General features: G+C 33.1%; 4 protein-coding genes across 4 annotated transcripts in view; 2 read left to right on the top strand and 2 right to left on the bottom strand.

The window, feature by feature from the left end:
• The window catches only part of LOC111055871 (dynein heavy chain 1, axonemal), a 357,355-nt gene extending 357,125 nt beyond the window's left edge, over positions 1-230 (bottom strand). Inside the window, exon 1 of the mRNA XM_039439162.1 lies at positions 112-230. Within this exon, the coding sequence (XP_039295096.1) occupies positions 112-176 (65 nt within the window). The 5' untranslated portion in view covers positions 177-230. The remainder of the gene's footprint in view (positions 1-111) is intronic.
• LOC120353864 (dynein heavy chain 1, axonemal-like) lies at positions 214-5,334 on the bottom strand. Its single transcript, XM_039439160.1, has 3 exons — positions 4,848-5,334; positions 1,456-1,730; positions 214-344 (listed from the first exon to the last, which is right to left on the bottom strand). Exons 1-3 carry the CDS (start codon positions 5,118-5,120, stop codon positions 254-256), a joined length of 639 nt encoding a protein of 212 aa, XP_039295094.1. The 5' UTR covers positions 5,121-5,334; the 3' UTR covers positions 214-253.
• Positions 5,335-5,837: 503 nt separating this feature from the next.
• Positions 5,838-15,024, top strand: LOC120353863 (BTB/POZ domain-containing protein 3-like). The gene is made up of 2 exons (XM_039439152.1): positions 5,838-6,657; positions 14,095-15,024. The coding sequence occupies exons 1-2, from the start codon at positions 6,259-6,261 to the stop codon at positions 14,935-14,937; spliced, it is 1,242 nt and encodes a 413-aa protein (XP_039295086.1). The 5' UTR covers positions 5,838-6,258; the 3' UTR covers positions 14,938-15,024.
• Positions 9,367-15,084, top strand: LOC111063020 (BTB/POZ domain-containing protein 3-like). The gene is made up of 2 exons (XM_039439153.1): positions 9,367-10,729; positions 15,022-15,084. Exon 1 carries the CDS (start codon positions 9,405-9,407, stop codon positions 10,644-10,646), a length of 1,242 nt encoding a protein of 413 aa, XP_039295087.1. The 5' UTR covers positions 9,367-9,404; the 3' UTR covers positions 10,647-10,729; positions 15,022-15,084.
• Positions 15,085-22,224: the final 7,140 nt, after the last annotated feature.

Genomic DNA, 22,224 nt, shown 5'->3' with positions numbered 1-22,224 from the left:
TACATTGTTAATGATCCGACACCTTCTAAAATACCAATAGTACTCCAGTAGAAGCTCAAGCAGTACAATAATGATGATTGATATTTATTACATTCAAGTGATCAATTCTACCTGGGAACGTTGAAAAATTGAGGATCATCATTGTCTCTGATGACTGGAGAGACTTTGTAGAGCATTTGTGTGTAGTCATAGTCCAAGACAGCCACGTGACACCAATGATAGACCTTCTCCTCAACGCTGCCTCGCTCCGACTTCAAGTGTTTCCTTGTGCAAATAATGCCTTGCCAGGAACCGGGTAGACTGTACCTTCAACTATTCCAAGGCCTAACCATTCTTCAGGAAGTCTGCAAATAGAAAAATCATTTCACAACAAGAATAAAAACTTGAACGTTATACAGTGGAAACATAACCTATTTTTTGAACATGTTATTTATTATCAAAAATTGGGAATGGAATAGTTTTGGGCCAAGCCTGTTTCTCCTTCCTAATCATATTTATATGATTTGTGATTGTATCAACGAATAAATGGATAATTCAATGACTGAATAAACCATATTATGTTGTTCATTATTACTGTCTTATCACTAAAATAATTTATTATTTTAGTGTTCCATGACATTATCACGTAGGCCTACCTCACTCGTTGAGTAAGTTTATTGATTGAATTCATATATTTTCACAATTTTACAACGGAAACAACGTTTTTTACGAGGAATTTATGTAACGAACTGTATAAATTGAATGAATAGATTTATTCTGAAATTATCTCGTTTATGATATCCTACCTTATTCTTACTTCGACCATCTCAATTTTATAAGTTTTTCTTTTAGAAAAACTTCTAAATTGAGTCGTTGGAATTAATTGACTGATTAAATTAATAGATCTTCAGTATTTATGTTGTTTTTTTTCTATTTGGAAAGGCTGGCTGTATTATTTTCCAAGTGGGAAGACAACAAAGGGTACTTCCAATTTCATTAATCAATAATAATCATATAATATCTTCGATAACAGGTTCCAACCTGATTCAATATCTTGCCATAATTTATGATTTTGGAACATAGTTTAATTAGTCAAACCTAGTTTATCAAACATAGTGTATGGATCATCAATTTCAGACGTACAAAAGTTTCTAATAATGTTTTTCTTGTGGTTAAATAATTTTTTCAATTTGTACTCTCGGCCTTATATTCATATTCCTGTTTGGGACTTCTGATAAAGTTGAAAAAAGTCATACAAAATAATACAATGGTTCTCCAGGATAATTAATTTATTCTTTGCCATTTTTCTCTACAATCATTTCAATTATAAATGTTTGTAAGAATTAATTGAGAAGAATAATATTCAATTGATACTACCTATATGAAAATAGGGATTCACTTTTGTCAGCATTATTCACAAATAACATCGATGCCTCCTCATTTAATCAATGCTGTCAGTTTTAGCTGAATACGCACCTGTCATCAAACTCATTGTCATCGAAGTCTTGCAGTCCGATTGGTCGATCAGAGGAATCCAATCTGCCACCAATGGGAGAGGGACATGCAATAATTAGGTTGGTGGGCTCAAGGTCCTTGCTGGTGATATTGTACATGGTTTTGAGCAGTTCGGTGAGTGACTGCGACGCATACAGTCTGCGCAGGTTCTCTTGCCTTATAGCTGTCGTGCACACCTTTGCTGTTGCTGTCTCCTTGTAATGAATTTTCGGTAGAAATGACTGCTCCGGAAACATCTATTCACAAATTAAAAGAAATTATTCAATTTCAATTTCATTTATTGTCAATTAGAATATTCAAAACATATTACCAATTATTCAATTTCAATTTCATTTATTGTCAATTATAATATTCAAAACATATTACAAACTCTTTATAATATGACTGACGTATCATTAAAAATATAATTAAATGAACATAATTACTCATACACATACTTGAATAAAATTAAAATAGATTATAAAATCTAGGCATCACCAGCAAAAAGAAAATCTTTGCCCGCTGGTGAGAGTTGCAAAACAATAAAAGAAAAACATAATATTTCGAAATAATGCAGAAAGTTAAGGTTAAATTTAACTAATAATCAAAATAAAAACTTTATATCAGTAGAATCATGAAAAATCGAACAAATATTGTGCACAGAAAAGAGTATAAAATGAAAATAAAAGAATTAAAATTAAATTGCTATACCGGTATTTGAGGTAAAGAAATATTCTCTCTTAATCCACTCATTGACGCACTTTTTACTAATTTTGGAATCTAAGTCAAAAGGTATTTCATTGTTCAGTTTACTGCTTGTGTAAATTAGCTGTCTTCTGATCAATGAAAGTTTAGCAAGCTAAACTTGAAAGTCCTCTGTTACTACCGGTCTGAAATGATAGTCTAAGTGTTCTTGATCAACTTTGGGAAGATATTTTTATTTTTTACTAAGTATTTTATTAAGACTTTGACATATAGTTGTCTCACGGTAGAAACATCAAAATCCAGAAAAATTAGATTTACTTGTATTTTAGAAAATAATATGAATATGAATATTTTCTTATTGGAACATTTTGAAAACCTGAAGGCAGACACCAATGCTCAGTTTCACCATAGAGAAATAATAGCGTAAGTAGATATCATATGGTATATTAGGGCGTTTATATCGCAGCTTATACTGTTAAGCCAATTATTGTCGATAACTGTCTGTTCTTGTCGATTTCTACTGTTTTGTTGGGTTAACGGTGTTTGAACGGCACAATTTGAGAGACTACCAGCGTCACACAGCTTCAAGGAAAAGAACTACGTAGACTATTGGCTTGAGTTAACATAATTACGACATAGACGCCCTATACCATGGGATACCTACTTATGCTATTGTTTCTCTATGGTTTCACCAAGCTGGGTCATGACATTTGAACATGGTCATAATCTCGGACATACACCGATTGCGCCCAGCGGTCAACCGGGAGTGATACATGGATCCGGAAAACACTTAAACTGTTTCTTTGGAACAGTTACATAGAATCACTGTTACAGTTACATGTCCAGAACAGTTACATGTCCAGAAAAGTTACATTTCCAGAACAGTTACATGTCCAGAACAGTTACATGTCCAGAACAGTTACATGTCCAGAATCACTGATGGTGTGATCCATAGCACGGAGCATCTTTTCAGCTGCCCTTCGAAGCCGACACTACTGACTGCCGCCAGCCTCTGGACCGACCCCTGTGGGCTGGCCCGCTTCCTGAGCTTTGAGACGGAGGAGGAGTGAAACAAGAGGGTTCCCGAAGTTGCTACAACAACAACAACACTTAAACTGTTTGCGTCGTGATGTCATCACTGCTAGTCGCATCATTTAGATATTATGCGTCAGGCTCGCTTCGAATAAATGGGATAGATTATAGATTGAGCCACAGGATCTATAGAACACAAAGATTGAACATAGCTATCTATGGTGGGAGAGTTTTCAAATTTGAAATTCCATATATATCACCCACATTGTCTCTGTCATTAAAACAAAGTCAGAAATGAATAGTCAAAACATTAAAATGAATTATTGAGACGATGTGTTTGCTAAAACCAATTCACAGTAATCATTCAATCAAGATGACTATATCTTGATGAATGATTGATCGTACAATCATGGCTCTAGCACAATCTTTCATTATCAATTAGAATGGAATTATTGGATAGGAATATGCATCTTATTAACTAAGCTAATATGTTGTCATAAAACAGTAGTTTTTTGCTTGAAGCATCTTTAGGATACTGGAGTGAATTTGAATTTCGCTCTTAAGTTGGGGAACGTAAAGTCGGCTGCTAGTGAGAGCGAAATGACGTCACTGACGTTTCCTTTGTTACGTTCAATATATGAGCGGCCAAACACATTCTGACCGCTGGGCGCAAGCGGTAGATTCCCAAATCGTCAACGCTTTACAACGAGTGCACTGATTTCTATGGCAATAGTTACACGCGTGTAAAGCTTGACCGGTTTGACCATGTTCGAATGTCTTGACCGGGTTTGGTGAACCAAGCATTCAACTTGAAACACATCTGTAAGTGCTACACGTTTTCTGTTTACCAGATCTTTGGTTCTGGTGATGAATGATTTGCAATGAGCTTCTTTGTAATAGATCAATATTTACATCCAGTTTACGCTAAGACACAGGTCCAACATTCATGTGATATAATTATAATAAATAAATGTATGTGAATGTTTCATTTGCATTTAGAAAAAAATTCTTCCTACACCATACTTTAAAAATGTAAAGAAATTGCTGGTTATATGTATGTACATAGTAGAGGTTTCTGGACTAGGGGTAAAGGTAATAGAGCATTGGAAGAAGGTGAAGTGCAGTACTGAGAGGAGGAGAATGTGAACTAGAAGCTAATAGAGACCAGGAGAATCAAAATAAAAAAAGATAGTGAATATATTATATTTTTCCAAATGAATAATATTTTTTTTTTTAATTTTTTATCATATAATTTAAATATTTTAAAGAAATTCCAATGAAATATAGACTATACTGTATTTAAAATTACCCTATTAGAATTTTTTCTGCACAATATTAAATGTGAATTTGATTTTTCGAGTAATAACAAATTTGATAATTTATAATTTCAAATTTCATTTCTTTGGAATTTGATCATTTTTCTTTCTTATTCCAATTTTTCAAAAAAATGTCAAATTATCTTCTTGCGTTTTGTCAGTTCTGGCTTTGTTATCATAAGCTACACATTTATTCTTAATCAAGTTTATTAGACGCCAAATCAAAATTAACAATATACTAATAATTATCCTTCAACTTTAATTTCAACTATACGTCAATTTTATAAATGAACTGTAACTAAGCTTCTAGCATTTACTCACAAAGTCTCCCATGGTTATCCATTCCTGAGGTGGTAAGATAACCTTCGAGCGCTCAACCTTGAAAACAGAAGACTCTATGTGAGCATAGAAATCATCGGTTTTGTCCTGCCATAAATGGCTGTATTTTGCCTCCTGTTGTTTCAAATCTTCATTCAACAGTTCATTTTCTTGAGCGTGAACAGAAATAGCCTCTGAGAAGTGAACTCGAAGCTTCTCTTTTTCTCTCTCCCTCTCCCTTTGAAGTGGGTCAGGATATTGTTTCTTCTCACTCATTTATCCACAAAGGGTAAAGCAGTCTAGGGAAAAGTGTAGAGTGAAATATTCAGTTTTGGAATGTTATTCAAAAAGTATAGTAGCCGAGTGTAAAGAATTTGAATATTGATTGAAGTTCAGTAATATGTAAACATTCAAAGATCACAGCCTGCCTCAGTAATAGAGAGATGGATATAACGGCTCACAGTTGTTTTACTTTCCATGTTCTGGATAAGTGCCAGGTATAAAATTCATTAAGGTGAAATCTCAAGTTTTGTAACATATGATATGCCATATGGTTACAAATATGGGAGCGGATAAAATAAAGATAATGTACGGAAAGTTTTTTCTACAGATCTGAAAAAAGTTACATTATTCTATTCCAATGCTAAATAATATATTATTATATAAGAATAATAATTATTATTAAACAGAAAATAGACATAAATTATGTCTTCTGGAAATAAGGGAAACTTAATTTCTTATTTTTAAAATAACACTATTTATCTTTGTGAAATTTTTTATGTAAGATTACTATTAATTTTTGTTTTTTGATTTGTTAAAAAGATCTCGAAAAGGGTACTATGGTGTCATTTTAAAAAATAATAATGACATTCATCCCAAGTCATTATCATAGATGAAAGAAAGGCCTCTTCTTCTTTTTCTTCATAAATGAGCTTGCCCATGACCGAATATTTCAGCTGGTTGTCAACAATCAGTTATCGTTATTCGTTCGCATAGGAATAGAACTGCTCTTTTCATTGCAACGTGGACTGAAACTGCGATAGATAGTTGATACTTCATCTAACGAATAATTTCTGTAGGCCTACGCTATCATCATCTCTTATCTGATAATCATTATAACCGCGGTCGCTCTGAGATAGTAAGTATTATTCTTTCGACTGATCGGTCGGCTTCAACAACCGAAATTATTATTCCGTTGTTAGATGTTGATTCAAAGTAAACGAGCCTACGCTAGTAAATACGTACAATCTATTGAGATCTTAGTTATCCAGTTATTTTTGGTTACTAGTATAGTTAGTTCAAGACGAGATCTTGGTTTTAAATTAGTTGTTCATTGTTTGTTAACTTAGTGGAGTTGAATTTCCAAATTTCATATATTTCTGTGCAACGTGTTTCCCATTAAGTATCTTTCAACATGAGCAGTTCAACCGGGAAATTCAAAAACCGTTTTCTTCTAGCTTCAGAAAAGGGCTTCAGTTACGATTGTAAGTTTATAGTCGGCTCTGAAAAAATTGTCGTCGAAGGACACAAGTTTCTGTTCTCGGTGGCAAGTGAAGTATTCCAAGCAATGTTCTACGGGGAGCTGAAAGAAGACAACGCTGTAAAAATTAAAGATTTACTTCCAGAAGGATTTATAGGAATGAAACATTTCATCTATACAGGTGAGGTAAATTTCGAATCTGCAACTCACGCTATGGTAATTTATGTAGCCGCTCGAAAATATATGATTCCTGAACTCATCCAGGAATGCATCAAGTATATTCAAGAGGAAATCAAACCTTATGAGGTATTAATAATTTATGAGTTTTGTGAGATCAACAGTATACCGGAATTTGAAGAGTTGTGTTTGAAAATGATAGAGGAAAATACTGATGTAATAGTTAAAAGTGAGATTTTTCAAAAGGAGAGACTCTAAACAACATTTAAATTTTGATTCGTGTAAAACCCTAACCGAATATGGTAGTTCATTGAAAAGCTTTAATGATATGAGACTTGGACTATTTAATACCTTGCTTAATCTTGAGTAGGGTACATCAATTTTGGATTTGTTCCTAGTATTGTAGCTATGTATTTCATCCCTACAGTGGAACAAGCCTATCTTCTCTTTACACTCATCAAGAGCCTGAAAACTACCATGCCATGCAAAGTCATGATTTTCTCTCCAACAAATAGAGGCCTACAATGATCCAAATATGCTGCACCGAAATTATCCTAAGAGCTTTCTTTTGTAGTAAGAATACTTTCTGTGCATGGAGCACACCCCCATAGTTCCAGGCCATACAGAAACACACTCTGGAAGAAAGCAAAATAGCAAGTTCTCATGTATTTTTTGGGAACAGAGTCGCTGAGACTGCGTAACAAGTAAATTACCCTGGAGAGTTTTGAACATAAATTATCTATGTGAGAACTCCAGGAAAGCTTTTGGTCCAGTGTAATACCAAGAAGCTTAGCATTTTTTGCACCTTCACTAACCTGTCTCAGTGCAAGCAATAATATCTGGGTTTTATCTTTATTAAGCAGCAAACCATTTGCCTTGAACCAAACTGCAGCCTCATCCTGACACTTGTTCATTTTTTGTTGGAGAGTATTCAGGTCTTTATCTATTGTAATTATGGATGAATCATCAGCATAGCATACAACTTTTGATCCAATGTTGTACTCAATATCATTCATCATAACTATGAAAAGTAGAGGCCCAAGAATGGAACCTTGAGGGACCCGTGAGGAACAGATAATGGATTTGAGAGATTGGAGTTTATACATACAGACTGACTTCTATTGTTTAAATATGATTTCAAAAGTTAAGTGCCTTGTTGCGTACACCCAGATGATGGAGTTTCTTCGATAAAATATTATGATCGACAACATCGAAAGCTCGACTCAGATCGAATAGTACAACTCCTGTGAAGTTTTTATTGTCAAAACTATTTTCAACATCGCTCACTACAGAGGTGACTGCATCAACTGTAGACTTTCCTTTTCTAAAGCCAATTGAGAAGTTGAGAACAAACCATTACTCTCGAAAAACTCGTACAATTGACCGGCAATAGCATATTCTAGAATTTGTGCTAAAAATAGGTGGAATTGAGATGGGTCTAAAATTTTCAGGCAGATCTTTAGAACCTTTTTATGAATAGGCACTGTTCTGGAATGCTTGAGTTTCAGTGGAAAAATGGAATCTCTTATACATGCGTTGAAAAAAGTGTTAATGGTGCCAGTATGAATTTATGACAGTTTTCATCATAGAGCTGGAGTGGTGATAAATATCTTTAGTTGAAGATGATTTCATTCTAGAGACTATATTAGCAATTTCCTGACATGACAATTCTCTTAGAACAAATTCATGCAAGGATCTAGGGGCAGAGGCCAGAAGCTCCTCAGCCAACACATTGGATGGATCATAGAATCTCGCATTTTTGAGACTGATTTCACAAATAGTTATTGAAATCTTCGGCTGAAACAGATGTTATACTAGATTGTGTTGGTTTGGAACCCTTCTAATAACTTTCCAAGCAGCTGCACATTTATTATTGGCTGATTCAATAAAGTCTGCGTTGGATTTCAGCTGTGTCATTTTCAGCTCAGCTTTATACATTTTCTTCAAGTTATTATAAGTTAATCTGGCTGAGTCTGTTCTATTATTCTTGAACCTGTCATACGCAATGAGGACAAAACATCTCAAACTCTCCAAGGCAGGAGAAGTGAGGTGAGGTTTCTTCTTACTAGTACTAGATCTTGAATTACAATTAAATAGTGGAAAAGACTCAATAAACAATTCTTGAAACTTATTAAAAAATGAATTAAAATTACATTCAGCATTTCCATATATAAGAAACTCTCTCCAATCAACTGAACTGAGTCTACAACAGAAACTATCAAGTCCAGCATCAGTTATTGGTCTTGATTTAATTTTTGAAGACTATTATTCATAGGGTTTTCACCTCTAGCCTGACTGGGAAAGATATCAGATTTTAGATAGAGACATAAAGCGTCATGATCACCAAAGCAACAGGTTCTACTTTCACAGAAAATAAGTCAGGACTCAAGTCTGTAGCGATGTTGTCAAGTGCTGAGTCAAGTCTAGTAGCCTCGAAATTAGTAAGATACAAATTTACAGACTTCAAAATTAACTAATTCAGATCTGTCTGGGTTTCTAGATAAAACATTTACGTTAAAATCACCACCAACTATGAAATGATATTTATGTTTATGTTTTGTACTTAAAAATAATATAAGTTTTTCCAATGACTCAAGAAAAAGATTCAAATTACCACTTGGCGACCTATAAACTACTATTACTAATATTTAGTTTCTTTACAATGATACCAGCAAATTCATGATGAATTTCACAGTTAAAAGCAGTCATATCAATGGCCCTGATATGATCAGTAAGTTTATTTGCTACAAAGATAGCGACACCACCATTTCTTGCACTCGCTCTACAGAAAGCAGATACCAGTGAAAATCCATTTAGTAGAGTTGAATAGTAGTATAGTAGAGTTGAATTTCCAAATTTCATATATTTCTGTGCAACGTGTTTCCCATTAAGTATCTTTCAACATGAGCAGTTCAATCGGTAAATTCAAAAACCGTTTTCTTCTAGCTTCAGAAAAGGGCTTCAGTTACGATTGTAAGTTTATAGTCGGTTCTGAAAACATTGTCGTCGAAGGACACAAGTTTCTGTTCTCGGTGGCAAGTGAAGTATTCAAAGCAATGTTTTACGGGGAGCTGAAAGAAGACAACGCTGTAAAAATTGAAGATTTGCATGCAGAAGGATTTATAGGAATGAAACATTTCATCTATACAGGTGAGGTAAATTTCGAATCTGCAACTCACGCTATGGTAATTTATGTAGCCGCTCGCAAATATATGATTCCTGAACTCATCCAGGAATGCACCAAGTATATTCAAGTGGAAATCAAACCTCATGAGGTATTAACAATTTATGAGTTTTGTGAGATCAACAGTATACCGGAATTTGAAGAGTTTTGTTTGAAAATGATAGAGGAAAATACTGATGTAATAGTTAAAAGTGAGAATTTTCCAAAAGCAAAAATTGAAACAATACAATTGCTTTTGAAATCTCGTTCTCTCGCATTGAAATCAGAAATCGAGGTGTTTGATCTCTTTGAAAGATGGGCTCTTTCTGAAGCTGCCCGGAAAAAAATCAGCGATGAAGAGTTGGCATCCAGCTTCAAAAATCTGAAAAAGTACATTCGATTCCTAGCAATAAGTCCTGAAGAGTTCACCTCACGTATTAAGCAGTCTTTGCTACTCACGCAAGCCGAAAAGCATGCTATTGAGTGTTATCTGATACAATCAGATCCAAAACCCATGCCCGAGAGTCTCTCTGTAATAGAACAGCAACGTAATTTCTTACCCACGAAAACTTTCAAACATAAAAAATATGATTACATTCAGAGTTTTGTAGTTTCATTACATTGTTTTCGTTTATCATATTCCATATTGAATTTCAAAAATGGAAATCTTATTCTCTCCTTAACTCTTGGTGATAAAGGTATTCATAATAAATACATGTATTGCATGATTAAGCAAATGAAGATTGAATCTAATCCCAAATTTTTCATGTTGGAATCAAAAGTGACAGTATTAGCAAAAGTAGAAGGATGTGATGATCTAATTTTCACAAATAACAACAAAATAATATTCGTTTCAAAGTTATCTGAAGTATTTGTTGCTCGAATTCCTCTAGTTAAATTGAATGAAAACTTTTTTATGAGAGGAACATACAAAAACATTCAAGTTAGGGTGGAATTTAATCTTAATGAAATTGATGATTAGATTACACCAACTCAAAAAAGATTACTGGAAGTTAGTCTCTTGCTTTTAACCTACGAATTTCATATAGGCCTAACTAGTTATAGGTTTCAACTCAAATTTGATATGGACGAATAATTTGAAACAGGTTGTAGATTTAGAGACTCTTCTATTCATATTTCATCGGATCTAGCATTTTCATTTACTTATCAAGATTGAATATTCAATGTTGTAATAGAAGCAATAAATTATGATAGCATATCCAATCAATTTGTATCATGAAACTAAAATACTGGTCTACTTGATGTATATTTCAATGTACAAACTAAAAATGTTCAGAAAATTTGTTAGAATTATTTGGAGCAGATATTTGATACATTTTAACGGAAAAATATTGAACTTATTTATAATAATATTACAAGTTGTTAAGATAACAATTATGTATTCCATAAAAAATAATTTTCAACATTATCAATGTTGGTTCACATTCCTTCTTTACTTTTTTTAAACATTTTCACCTGAAGTAAATTAAACTACCAATATTTTTAACATTATTCTCATTAATTTATACGTGGTGAACTTTTTAGTTAATATCAATATTTTTCATAGTGTATATTTCTAAATCTTTGTTGAAAAACATTTCTGCTGCAAAATAAATTAATTGATAAATTTTGATAATGAATTGATAGAACACTATTGGACTGTAAACTTTACAAGAACTGCAACTTAAAATTTTGTTTTGATTAAAATCGAGACCTGAAGATGTAACGAATTAATGTTGGGAAAAAATGATCATATGGAATAGAGACTAAATTTTTTCATGATCTTTCACTGTTAAATGATTTTTATTGTTAATTTTTAAATAAATTATGAATTAATAATGCGCTACATGTCTTTTATTGAAACTATGAAACAATGATTAGATTTTATAATATAGCACAGCGTTTGTTCAGTTGCAAGAAATTGAATAGATCAAGCTCCTCCAAATCTTCTTCTCTTCTTCTTCTTCTTCTTCTCTTCTCTATACTTATAAAAGGCTAAGCCCCGACAGACTGAAATCACACCACAGCCCAAACTACTGAGCCTAAAAACTTGAAATTTTGCACGATTGTTTATGGTAGCTTGAAAACATCCACTAAGAAAGGATTTTCAGAAATTTGCCCCCCTGAGGGAGCTGGGGCCCCCCCAAAATTTTGTACTTTTAACCGCTCATTGCACAGCAAAGTCATGAGGAACTTTTTTGTTCAGCTACGAAAAAAAATTAGATCTATGCAGAAAAATTTCGATCAGGAGCACCGGGCCAGGAGAGGGCATTTTTCGAAAATTTTGATGTAAAATCACACTACAGCTCAAACTAATTGTCCTACAGACTTGAAACTTTGCACAAATATTCTTCAAACATGCTAGACGCACACTAAGAACGGATTTGAGATATTTTGCCTCTAAGGGTTTCAAAGGATGAAAAAGGATCCTATTAAGTAAGGTATGAACATGGTAAGGTGAGTGCCATATGGAAATGAGATAAATTATTAATTTATTGACATGTGATATTCTAACATATGTTGTAATCATTGGAAATAACAAAATAATATGATAGAAATTCAAAAAAGAACATCTGTTCTATTATTTCTTTCTACCTGATTCCACTCAACCTCAATAATATTGTTCTGATAGTTGATAATATGTTAATAATATTATTATTATTGATATAATAAAAGTATTGTTTTAATAATTAATTATTATCATTAATAAAATAATAGTATTGTTTTGGTAATCAATAAATATTTTATTTTCACAAACTCTGTATAATTTATAATGGTGAATGTGAAACAGCTGCATCAAAGAAATTATCTCAAAAACATATGTTTAGGAAATTCATAGTTTTGAACTTCGTTTTCCTGATGCAATGTATAAGCCTACACTTGGCATGTATGATTGATTTTTCAGCTAGAACAGTTTTTTGAGACTGCTGAATAAACGTCACAGTTTTATCAATGCTGTATCGGCAATATGAAAACGCATGCAGTTAATATGTCTTTAAATAAAGGTGTTGATATCTACATGATAATTATTCTCTAACATTTTTATTTAATTAAAATTTCAAAATTATTCAAGCCTTGATAGAATGATTGACTCACTGTACAGTCAGTCGAAAATTTTAATATTGAAATGAGGGGTATTTTGGCAAGCTCAACAAAAAAGAAAGGTCCTATGCACCTTTTTGATATTATTTCTTCAAATGAAAAATGAATTTTGTGGGTTGTTAAAACTCCCCCTGGAAGAGAACTATTCATTTTATCCTATCTTTTAGTAAAATAACAATGATTTCTGCATTGAATAACATCTATCCTACCAACAAGAATCGAACTCTTTGTGAAATTAGATATGACCTACACTTTAGATTTATATAATTCTATTAATTAATTCATGGAAATTGAAGTACTATTTTCAGTTAGTTGATGATTAGTTGATGAAATTGATTATCAATAGAGAAAATTATTATAATTTTATCAATACAGAATTAGTTGAATGAATTGTCGATGTACTGAGTTCTTGGTCAACAATAATTCAATATTGGTATTTATCCAATCATTATTTTTTTCAGAAGTTATTTCATTTGAATTAGAAAATATTCATAAGCTCCTATCAATTTATCATTCGTAACAATGAATTCTTCAAAACATGAATTTAATCAAATAAAAAATTGCCCATACTTCTGTATTCATGTTCGCATGTTTTCCACTTGTGATGGATAGCCAAAATATTGTGAAGCGAGCTGCACGGCGAATTGTAATCGAGGGCTCTGATTGGCTGAAAAGTTCAGCGTTTGGAGTGAGGTGAGGCGAGCAGTTAGAACAGTGGCAAGCGGCACGGGGAATGGTTCGGAGTGCGGTACGTCGAATGATCAACAGCTGATTTTTAACATTATGAAACATAATTATGCTCATGTTCGTTGAAAGGCAAGATGTTCGGAGGAATGCACGGTTTGCTGCGCGGTTCGAGGTACGGTTCGGCATGTGTGGACGCACCTTTAGTTGTTACAGGACATTTATACAGATCACAGGCCAAAGCAACATAATAATCTATCTTCTTCTTCTTCTCTTCTTCTTCTTCTTCTTCTTCTTCTTCTTCTTCATCTTCTTCTTCTTCTTCTTCTTCTTCTCTTCTTCTCCTTCTTCTTCTACCTATATCTAAAAGGCTAAGCCCCGACAAACTGAAATCACACCACAGCCCAAACTACTAAGCCTAAAAACATGAAATTTCGCACAATTATTGTTTATTGTAGCCTCAAAACATCCACTACAAAAGGATTTTCAGAAATCTGCCCCCCATAGGACTTCCTATGTGCTTAGTCATGTAGCATTCATTATTCCGAAAATATATGATTCCTGAACTCATCCAGGAATGCATCAAGTATATTCAAGAGGAAATCAAACCTTATGAGGTATTAATAATTTATGAGTTTTGTGAGATCAACAGTATACCGGAATTTGAAGAGTTGTGTTTGAAAATGATAGAGGAAAATACTGATGTAATAGTTAAAAGTGAGATTTTTCCAAAAGCAAAAATTGAAACAATACAATTGCTTTTGAAATCTCGTTCTCTCACATTAAAATCAGAAATCGAGGTGTTTGATTTTTTTGAAAGATGGGCTCTTGCTGAAGCTGCCCGGAAAAAAATCAGCGATGAAGAGTTGGCATCCAGCTTCAAAAATCTGAAAAAGTACATTCGATTCCTAGCAATAAGTCCTGAAGAGTTCACCTCACGTATTAAGCAGTCTTTGCTACTCACGCAAGCAGAAAAACAAGCTATTGAATGTAATTTGATACAATCAGATCCAAAACCCATGCCCGAGAGTCTCTCTGTAATACAACAGCAACGTAATTTCTTACCCACGAAAACTTTCAAACATAAAAAATATTATTACATTCATAGTTTTGTAGTTTCATTACATTGGTTTTGTTCATCATGTTCCATAGTGAATTTCCAAAATGGAAATCTTATTCTCTACTTAACTCTTGGTGATAAAGGTATTCATGATAAATACATGTTTTGCATGATTAGGCCAATTAATATTGAATCTAATCCCAAATTTTTCATGTTGGAATCAAAAGTGACAGTATTATCATCAGTGGAAGGATGTGATGATCTAATTTTCACAAATAACAACAAAATAATATTCGGTTCAAAGTTATCTGAAGTATTTCTTGCTGGAATTCCTCTAGTTAAATTGAATAAAAACTTTTTTATGAGAGAAACATACAAAAGAATTCTAGTTAGGGTGGAATTTAATCTTAATGAAATTGATGATTAGATTACACCAGCTCAAAAAAAGATTACTGGAAGTTAGTTTCTTGCTTTTAACCTACGAATTTCATATAGGCCTAACTCGTTATAGGTTTCAACTCAAATATAAATTCAAATTTGATATGGACGAATTTGTAACAGGTTGTAGATTTAGAGACTCTTCTATTGATATTTCATCGGGCCTAGCATTTTCTTTTACTTATCAAGATTGAATATTCAATGTTGTAATAGAAGCAATAAATATAAATTATGATAGCATATCCAATCAATTTTTATCATGAAACTAAAATACTGGTCTGTCTGATGTATATTTTATTGTACAAACTAAAAATGTTCAGAAAATGTGTTATTTAGAGCAGATATTTGATACATTTGAACGGAAAAATATTGAACTTATTATTTTATAATAATATTACAAGTTGATAAGATTACAATTAGGTATTCCATGAAAAATAATTATTAATATTATCAATGTTGGTTCACATTCCTTCTTTATTTTTGTATCATTTTCACCTAAAGTAAATTAAACTACAAATATTTTTAACTTTATTCTCATTAATTTATACGTCGTGAAATTTTTTGTTAATATCAATATTTTTTATAGTGTATATTTCTAAATCTTTGTTGAAAAACATTTCTGCTGCAAAAAAATTAATTGATAAATTTTGATAATAAATTGATAGAACACTATTGGACTGTAAACTTTACAAAAACTGCAACTTAAGATTTTGTTTTGATTAAAATCGAGACCTGAAGATGTAACGAATTAATGTTGGGAAAAAATGATCATATGGAATAGACTAAATTTTTTCCATGATCTTTCCCTGTTAAATGATTTTTATTGTTAATTTTCAAATAAATTATGAATTTATAATGTGCTGCATGTATTTTATTTAACCTATGAAACAATGATTAGATTTTATAATATAGCACAGCATTTGTTCAGTTGCAAGAAATTGAATAGATTAAGCTCCTCCAAATACTAGTATAAAGTAGCTGTAGTCAGGAAATATGGCGATTATAACTTACAAGCGGCCATTGCATTCCAATACGGTAATTCCATATGAAAAATATAAACCCAATCTTATCAAATAAAAATCTTATTAAAATATAAACCTAATCTTATTCTTATTATTGAAATCATGTTGTATATTGTGTGAAAATGAAACAATAAATTTTGATTTTGAATTGGTCAAATGACGCGATAAAAGGCTCTGACTGCCAGTAACTTACCATCTCTACGTTCTCCGTCTGTGGTGACCTGCTTGAAATCTATTTTTGGAATAGGAAGTAAAGTCTCTAGTTTCCACCTTATCCGGTAGATAGCGTATGCTCCTTGTCTAATATACATTGACTATGAATGAATAGTTATGTATCTATTAATCTATTCTGAATAATTATTCTAGTCTCTGTAGTCTAATATTGTCGAATACTTAAAAAGGTACGCTATTATAAAGCGAGATTAACAGGAGATAAGCTTTTTTTGACAATGGTTTTTAAATGGGAGCCAGAGCTCATATGATAATCAAGCAATATAGCTTATTTTTTGAAAGTAGGCTCATTTGTAACGTTGAGCCAATTCAACAATGCATCATGATTGTACTCTCAATATGTCTGTCTATGTTTTACCAAGTCCCGTTTGCACAGTAACAGTTTTAACTCAATGTTATTCTAAACTGGATTGAATTAATGTCAAGTCTCGTTTATTATTGTGATTCAAGCCATCAGCTGATTAATTCCAGTTTAAACTTTGACGGTGCAAATGAACCTGAGGGCCCTTAGGTCCGTTTGCACAGTGCAAGTTGGTACGGAATCTCAAGATAAACTGGATGGGATCAATATTTTGGTTTCGTTTGTTATCATATGACTCATTTCGAGATTCAACCGCCAGCTGATTCAATTAAGTTTAAGGTTTCACTGTGCAAACTGCACTAAGGCCCATATTTTAACCATCTCGGTTTAAACGGGGATAAATCAGTTTTTAAATCCGGTATAGAAGACTTTTCATTGAATACGATTGAAATCTTATTACTTTAAATTGATCATTTCAAATATTCAATGGAAGCTTTATAAATAGAACCAGAGACGAATAACCTAGGAATTTGACTAGACATTATAATTATCTTCACTCTATGATAGAATTAAGGAATATATTATTATTATACAGTAATAATATTCCAGCAGTTAAACTGCATTTTCTAATAAAATATCTCATCTCAAAAACGACCATGCCTTCATGTAATCGTAGATTAGCGTTCAACCAGGACCTCCGATATACCTGTATAGGGGCCTTATGCATCATCTACGTTATCGCTAAACCCGTTTACTTTTTGACCGAGCGAAGTGAGGTCTAAGATTCAAGTCGACGGTTTGGCATTTCTCTTATGGTTAAATGTTTAAATGTATTATATGTTGCGCATTTACAGCGAAACCCGGTAATAGATTTTCATGAAATTTGACAGGTATGTTCCTTTTTTAATTGTGGTCGACGTATATACAAGGTTTTTGGAAATTTTGCATTTCAAGGATAATATACAAGGAAAAAGGAGCCTCCTTGATACGCCAATCATATTAGAGTGAAAATCAGACCATAGAATTATTCATCATAAATCAGCTGACAAGTGATTACACAGATGTGTGGAGAAGCCAGTCTATTGCTGTATTTATAGTTTCAATCAGGTACTTGTGGATGAGAATACTGCGTGAGGTCTACTGTTCACAGAGCTACTAGTAAATATGGTTGCATATGCAGGACCTCCTATATACTACTGGACCTGAGCCTAGAAAAAAATGACCGCCGTATGTGGTGGTCTTATAGAAATTCCTACTTAGAAAGAATCACTATTATGGAAAATCAGCTGTTAGAGAGCGTCTCAGTTTGTCGAAATCTCAGTTCATCTAGTTCCCGTTTAAAATATCAATGCCGGCCACCACATACAGCGGTCATTTTTTTTGTAGGCGCAGGTCCGATATATACTATATAGGAAGTCCTGCATAATGTGTTTTATACGGGGTTAAAACGAACAGCTGACATTTCACCGTTAAAATCTGCCTACGGGCATAGGTATAGGAGGTCCTGGTTTAACTTAAGTTGTGCATATGACCTTGAATATTGTTTTTTTTTCTTTAGGGCTACTTTTGAATATAAATAGAGATATAAATCTAAGTACCCTTTTTGAAATTATTTAGTTACAACATATTCCGGCTATATGATGCCATTATCTTGATAATGGTATTATCTTATAATGGTATTCTCTTGATAATTGTATCATATAGCCGAAACATATTGTGATTAAATAATTGACCGAGCAAAGTAAGGTCTAAGATTCAAGTCGACTGTTCATGCATTTCTCTTTATGTTTAAATGTTTTTATTATGTTTAAATGTTGCGCATTCACGGCAAAACGCAGCAATATATATTCATGAAATTTGACAGGTATGTTCCTTTTTAAATTGCGCTTCGACGTATATACAGGGTTTGTTTCTTATACAGTATGAAAAGAGAAGGAGCCTCCTTCATACGCCAATATTACAGTAAAAATCAGACTATAGAATTGTTCATCATAAATCAGCTGTCGAGTAGATTATAAATTGCATGCCATGACACATGCAATTCAATATCTCAATGTAACTTGGTGGAAAATCAGCTGCTGTGTGGACTATTATTTGCATGCCTCATTGAATGCAATTTTTATGCACTATTAAATGAACTATTGATTGCATGCAATAACGCATGCAATTAATAACTAAAATAACATAGTATTGTCTCTCGAACTTTCTCTGCTTTGAACTTGGGCTGTCCTGTTGCCAGTATGTCTTGAAGGAGATTAGCTTTTGATGTTAGAATTTTTGATACACCAACCACAACAGCTAATAGCCGTTTTCAAACCGATATCTCGCCGACACGACATACAGACAGGATTTACTCTGATGGACAGTATAAGAGGAGGCTGCGGTTTAGAACTGCGCAAGGTCTACTGTTCACAGAACTACTAGTGGTATCATACAGCCGAAATATGTTGTGACTAAATAATTTTAAAAAGGGTACCTGGATTTGTATTTTTATTCAGTTACTAAATTGATATGATTTTAAATCTCGTATCAACTCATCTCACCAATTGAGTGGTTAGTTAATTATCAGCTTGATCAAAATAGTTTATCTCGGTTGGTGCAACTACAATTACTACATCAAAGTTTGTATAGTAACTGTGGTGTAACCTAGAAAAAGCTTACATCAGTATGCTTATACTGTTGTATATGCTTCTCCTATCATGCAAATGCAACCATAGAGAAACAATAGCATAAGTGGATATCTCATGGTATAGGGCGTTTGTGTCGTAATTTTCAATTTTAACTCAAGCCAATAGTCAACGTATTTCTTCTACGTGAAACCATAGAGAAACAATAGCATAAGTAGATATCCCATGGTATAGGGTGTTTATGTCGTAACTTTTTCTGTTATCTCAAGCCGATAGTCCACGTAGTTCTTTCCCGTGAAGCTATGTGACGCTGGCAGTCTCTCATATTGTGCCGTTCATACACTCTCACCCGGCCAAAACAGTAAAAATCGACAATAATCAACAGTTAGGGCCGTTTGCTCAGCCTAAGCTTAAACTCAATTTAATCAGCTGGTGGCTTAAACTCAAAATGAATCACATTATAACAGACGAGACTTGATACGGATTTAAACCAGTTTAAAATTAAATTTAGTTTAAACTGTCACTGCACTGTGCAAACGGCCCTTAATGACAATAATCGGCTTGGGTTAACAGTAAAAGTTGCGACATAAATACCTTATACCATGGGATATCTACTTATGCTATTGTTTCTCTATGATGCAACCTAGTTATTGATTTTGAAGAAAATGACTGACAAAACGTCTTAAGATGGAAATAATCCAAATCTCTACAGTGAAGAAATAAAGGTAGCGATAATATATTATTTTGTAGTAGGTATCGGGATGAGGATGGAAAAATCGTTGTGAATAAGTTGTCACAACCAATCATAAATTTATTTTAAAACGAGGAGCTAGTACAAGCTAACTCAAACACTTGAAAGAAAATTGTTAAGATAAGTTTCGACAACAGTGATCTCAGTACTACTGTAATGATATTATTTATAAAACTTGAAAAGTGTTAGTTGCATAGATCAGATAATGACTCATCAACCAATCCTGAATCCCATCCAAATTTTAAAAATTCTATTTTTAGTATTTTGATGATAAATTACCTACTATGGCCACAGATTTTTATGAAAATATTAGTTTCTTAGGGTATTTTCACACTACACGCTACGCTGAAATACGTTTTCGTAACACGTAGCCGTCCTATCTCTCAAAATTAAAAACTACGCTGCGCTGCTGGTGAATTCAACATCGAGAGGTAGGACGTATTTCAGTATAGCGTAGCGTGATGTGAAGAGGTCTTATCTGTTTCATTACAAATACAGATATAAGGTGAGCATCAGCTGATAAGAAGCGAAATGTACGTGTTCGTGGCGCATAAGTCTGTACGCACCTAAGCATTTCCCTCTTTACCCTTTTTTGAGCATTCTTTGTCTGGACTGATGGGAAATATTATTGTTTTTATTGAACAGTAACATAGCTCAAAAAACTGATTTTGATATTTACAGTCACTTCAACCAATACCTACTATTACTTCAGGCCCCACAACTAATTAATGACGTCATAACATGTAGATTGAGGCTAAAGTGCACGTCCAGTGCCAATATACCTGTCATCAAATTTTTGGTTGGGATCGATTTAGTATGTTATTTTGAGCACAAAATCACAAAAATTAAACGGCGCTCACTATTGTTTTTAAAATAAACTAAGTTCAAAGTAGCAGAACTTTACATGCATTTAACCTATAAGTAGCAACCATAAGTAGCTAAGGTTGGGAAAAGCTGTAGGTTAGGAAAAGCTTTAGGTTAGGAAAAGCTTCATGTTAGGAAAGCTTAGGTTAGGAAAAGCTTTGGGTTAGGAAAACTCAGATTAGGAATATCATAATTATTTTGATGATTTAAATAATCAAAATGGCTGCTACTCATAGGTTAAATGCATGTAAAATTGTGCTACTTTAAACTTAGTTTATTTAAAAAACAATAGTGAGCGCCGTTTAATTTTTGTGATTTTGTGCTCAAAATAACATACTAAATCGATCCCAACCAAAAATTTGATAATAGGTATGTTGGCACTGGACGTGCACTTACAGCGTAGATTGATTCTTCCTAGTTCATAGTAGTTTCTACTAGCTTATCAATGTAACTTTTGTTACTGTATCGATTTTTTATTGCATGGAATACTATCTAAATTTCAGATTAAAGACATTTGTATTTATTAAATAGAAATTTTATTGAAATAAAAACACTTTATTCCACAAATGCAGTTTAACTTCATTCCACAAATGAGTTAAATAATTTATCCATACTTTCAGCTTGATAGACATAGGTCTACTCGATTCAGAGATAGAGCTATTGATAAATTCATCTAAACCAAAAATACTTAATAATAACCTGTATCAGAATCGAAGAAGAGTTAAATCAAAGATAAACCAAATTAGATGTAACTCTTTTTCAAGAAAGAGGCTCCCACAAACGTGATCACAAAATAAATCTGTGGTACAAAGAAACCCATTGTAAACTCTAAGGTTCAACTTTAAGAAATTTTAAATTGGTAATCAATAATTTTGATGTAAAGTGGACTGTATTGAATAGAAAAGAAACAAGTGATATCTCTACAGAAACAAGTACATGCAATGAATATATAAAAGAACAACTCACCGAAAATCTGCAGAGTACCTAATGTAATATTTATATTATTGAGCTTACAACTCCCAGGTAAGGTATTCAGGTGTCCCCGAGGTAGGAGATGAATCAAGGATGGTGAAAAGGCAAGCTTAATTGTCATCTACTGTTGGTAAATTCGGCTTCCATCATATAACGTTGCACATATATTTCTGACGAGATATTTACAATGTCTTTAAAGACTATAGATCGGTGAACTTTCCAATCGAAAAATAATAGTTTAAAACTTTCAACTAAAGGGAGTTTGGCAAACACTCTTCCAAACGTAGGTTTATGGTGTACGATTTAACACTAATGAAAAAATAATAATTTGAAGAACGATTTTCTTCAGGGAATGATCGACGAAAATTACCAATTCCCGACTCGAGGCAAGCTATTTCAAAGCGAGACTGAACTGAAAGAAAAAACCTACCGGCAAGTGAGCGCGACGCACTCAAGTGAAAGAAATACGAACTGAACGAGGAGCGCACGTCCAATTCAAAAACGAAAA

The sequence above is a fragment of the Nilaparvata lugens genome, chromosome 12, assembly GCF_014356525.2.
Source record: "Nilaparvata lugens isolate BPH chromosome 12, ASM1435652v1, whole genome shotgun sequence".
Taxonomy (NCBI): Eukaryota; Metazoa; Arthropoda; class Insecta; order Hemiptera; family Delphacidae; genus Nilaparvata; species Nilaparvata lugens.
This window is presented reverse-complemented; position numbering and strand designations above follow the sequence as displayed.

Bases quoted from the DNA above. Each gene is read 5' to 3' on its own strand.
- LOC111063020 (XM_039439153.1), top strand. From the start codon at position 9,405: ATGAGCAGTTCAATCGGTAAATTCAAAAACCGTTTTCTTCTAGCTTCA.
- LOC120353863 (XM_039439152.1), top strand. From the start codon at position 6,259: ATGAGCAGTTCAACCGGGAAATTCAAAAACCGTTTTCTTCTAGCTTCA. The intron at 6,658-14,094 runs ATCAACAGTATA...GAGTTTTGTGAG, and splicing joins TAATTTATGAGTTTTGTGAG to ATCAACAGTATACCGGAATT.
- LOC120353864 (XM_039439160.1), bottom strand. From the start codon at position 5,120: ATGAGTGAGAAGAAACAATATCCTGACCCACTTCAAAGGGAGAGGGAG. The intron at 1,731-4,847 runs GTGAGTAAATGC...ATTTGTGAATAG, and splicing joins GGATAACCATGGGAGACTTT to ATGTTTCCGGAGCAGTCATT. The intron at 345-1,455 runs GTGCGTATTCAG...TTCTATTTGCAG, and splicing joins GACAATGAGTTTGATGACAG to ACTTCCTGAAGAATGGTTAG.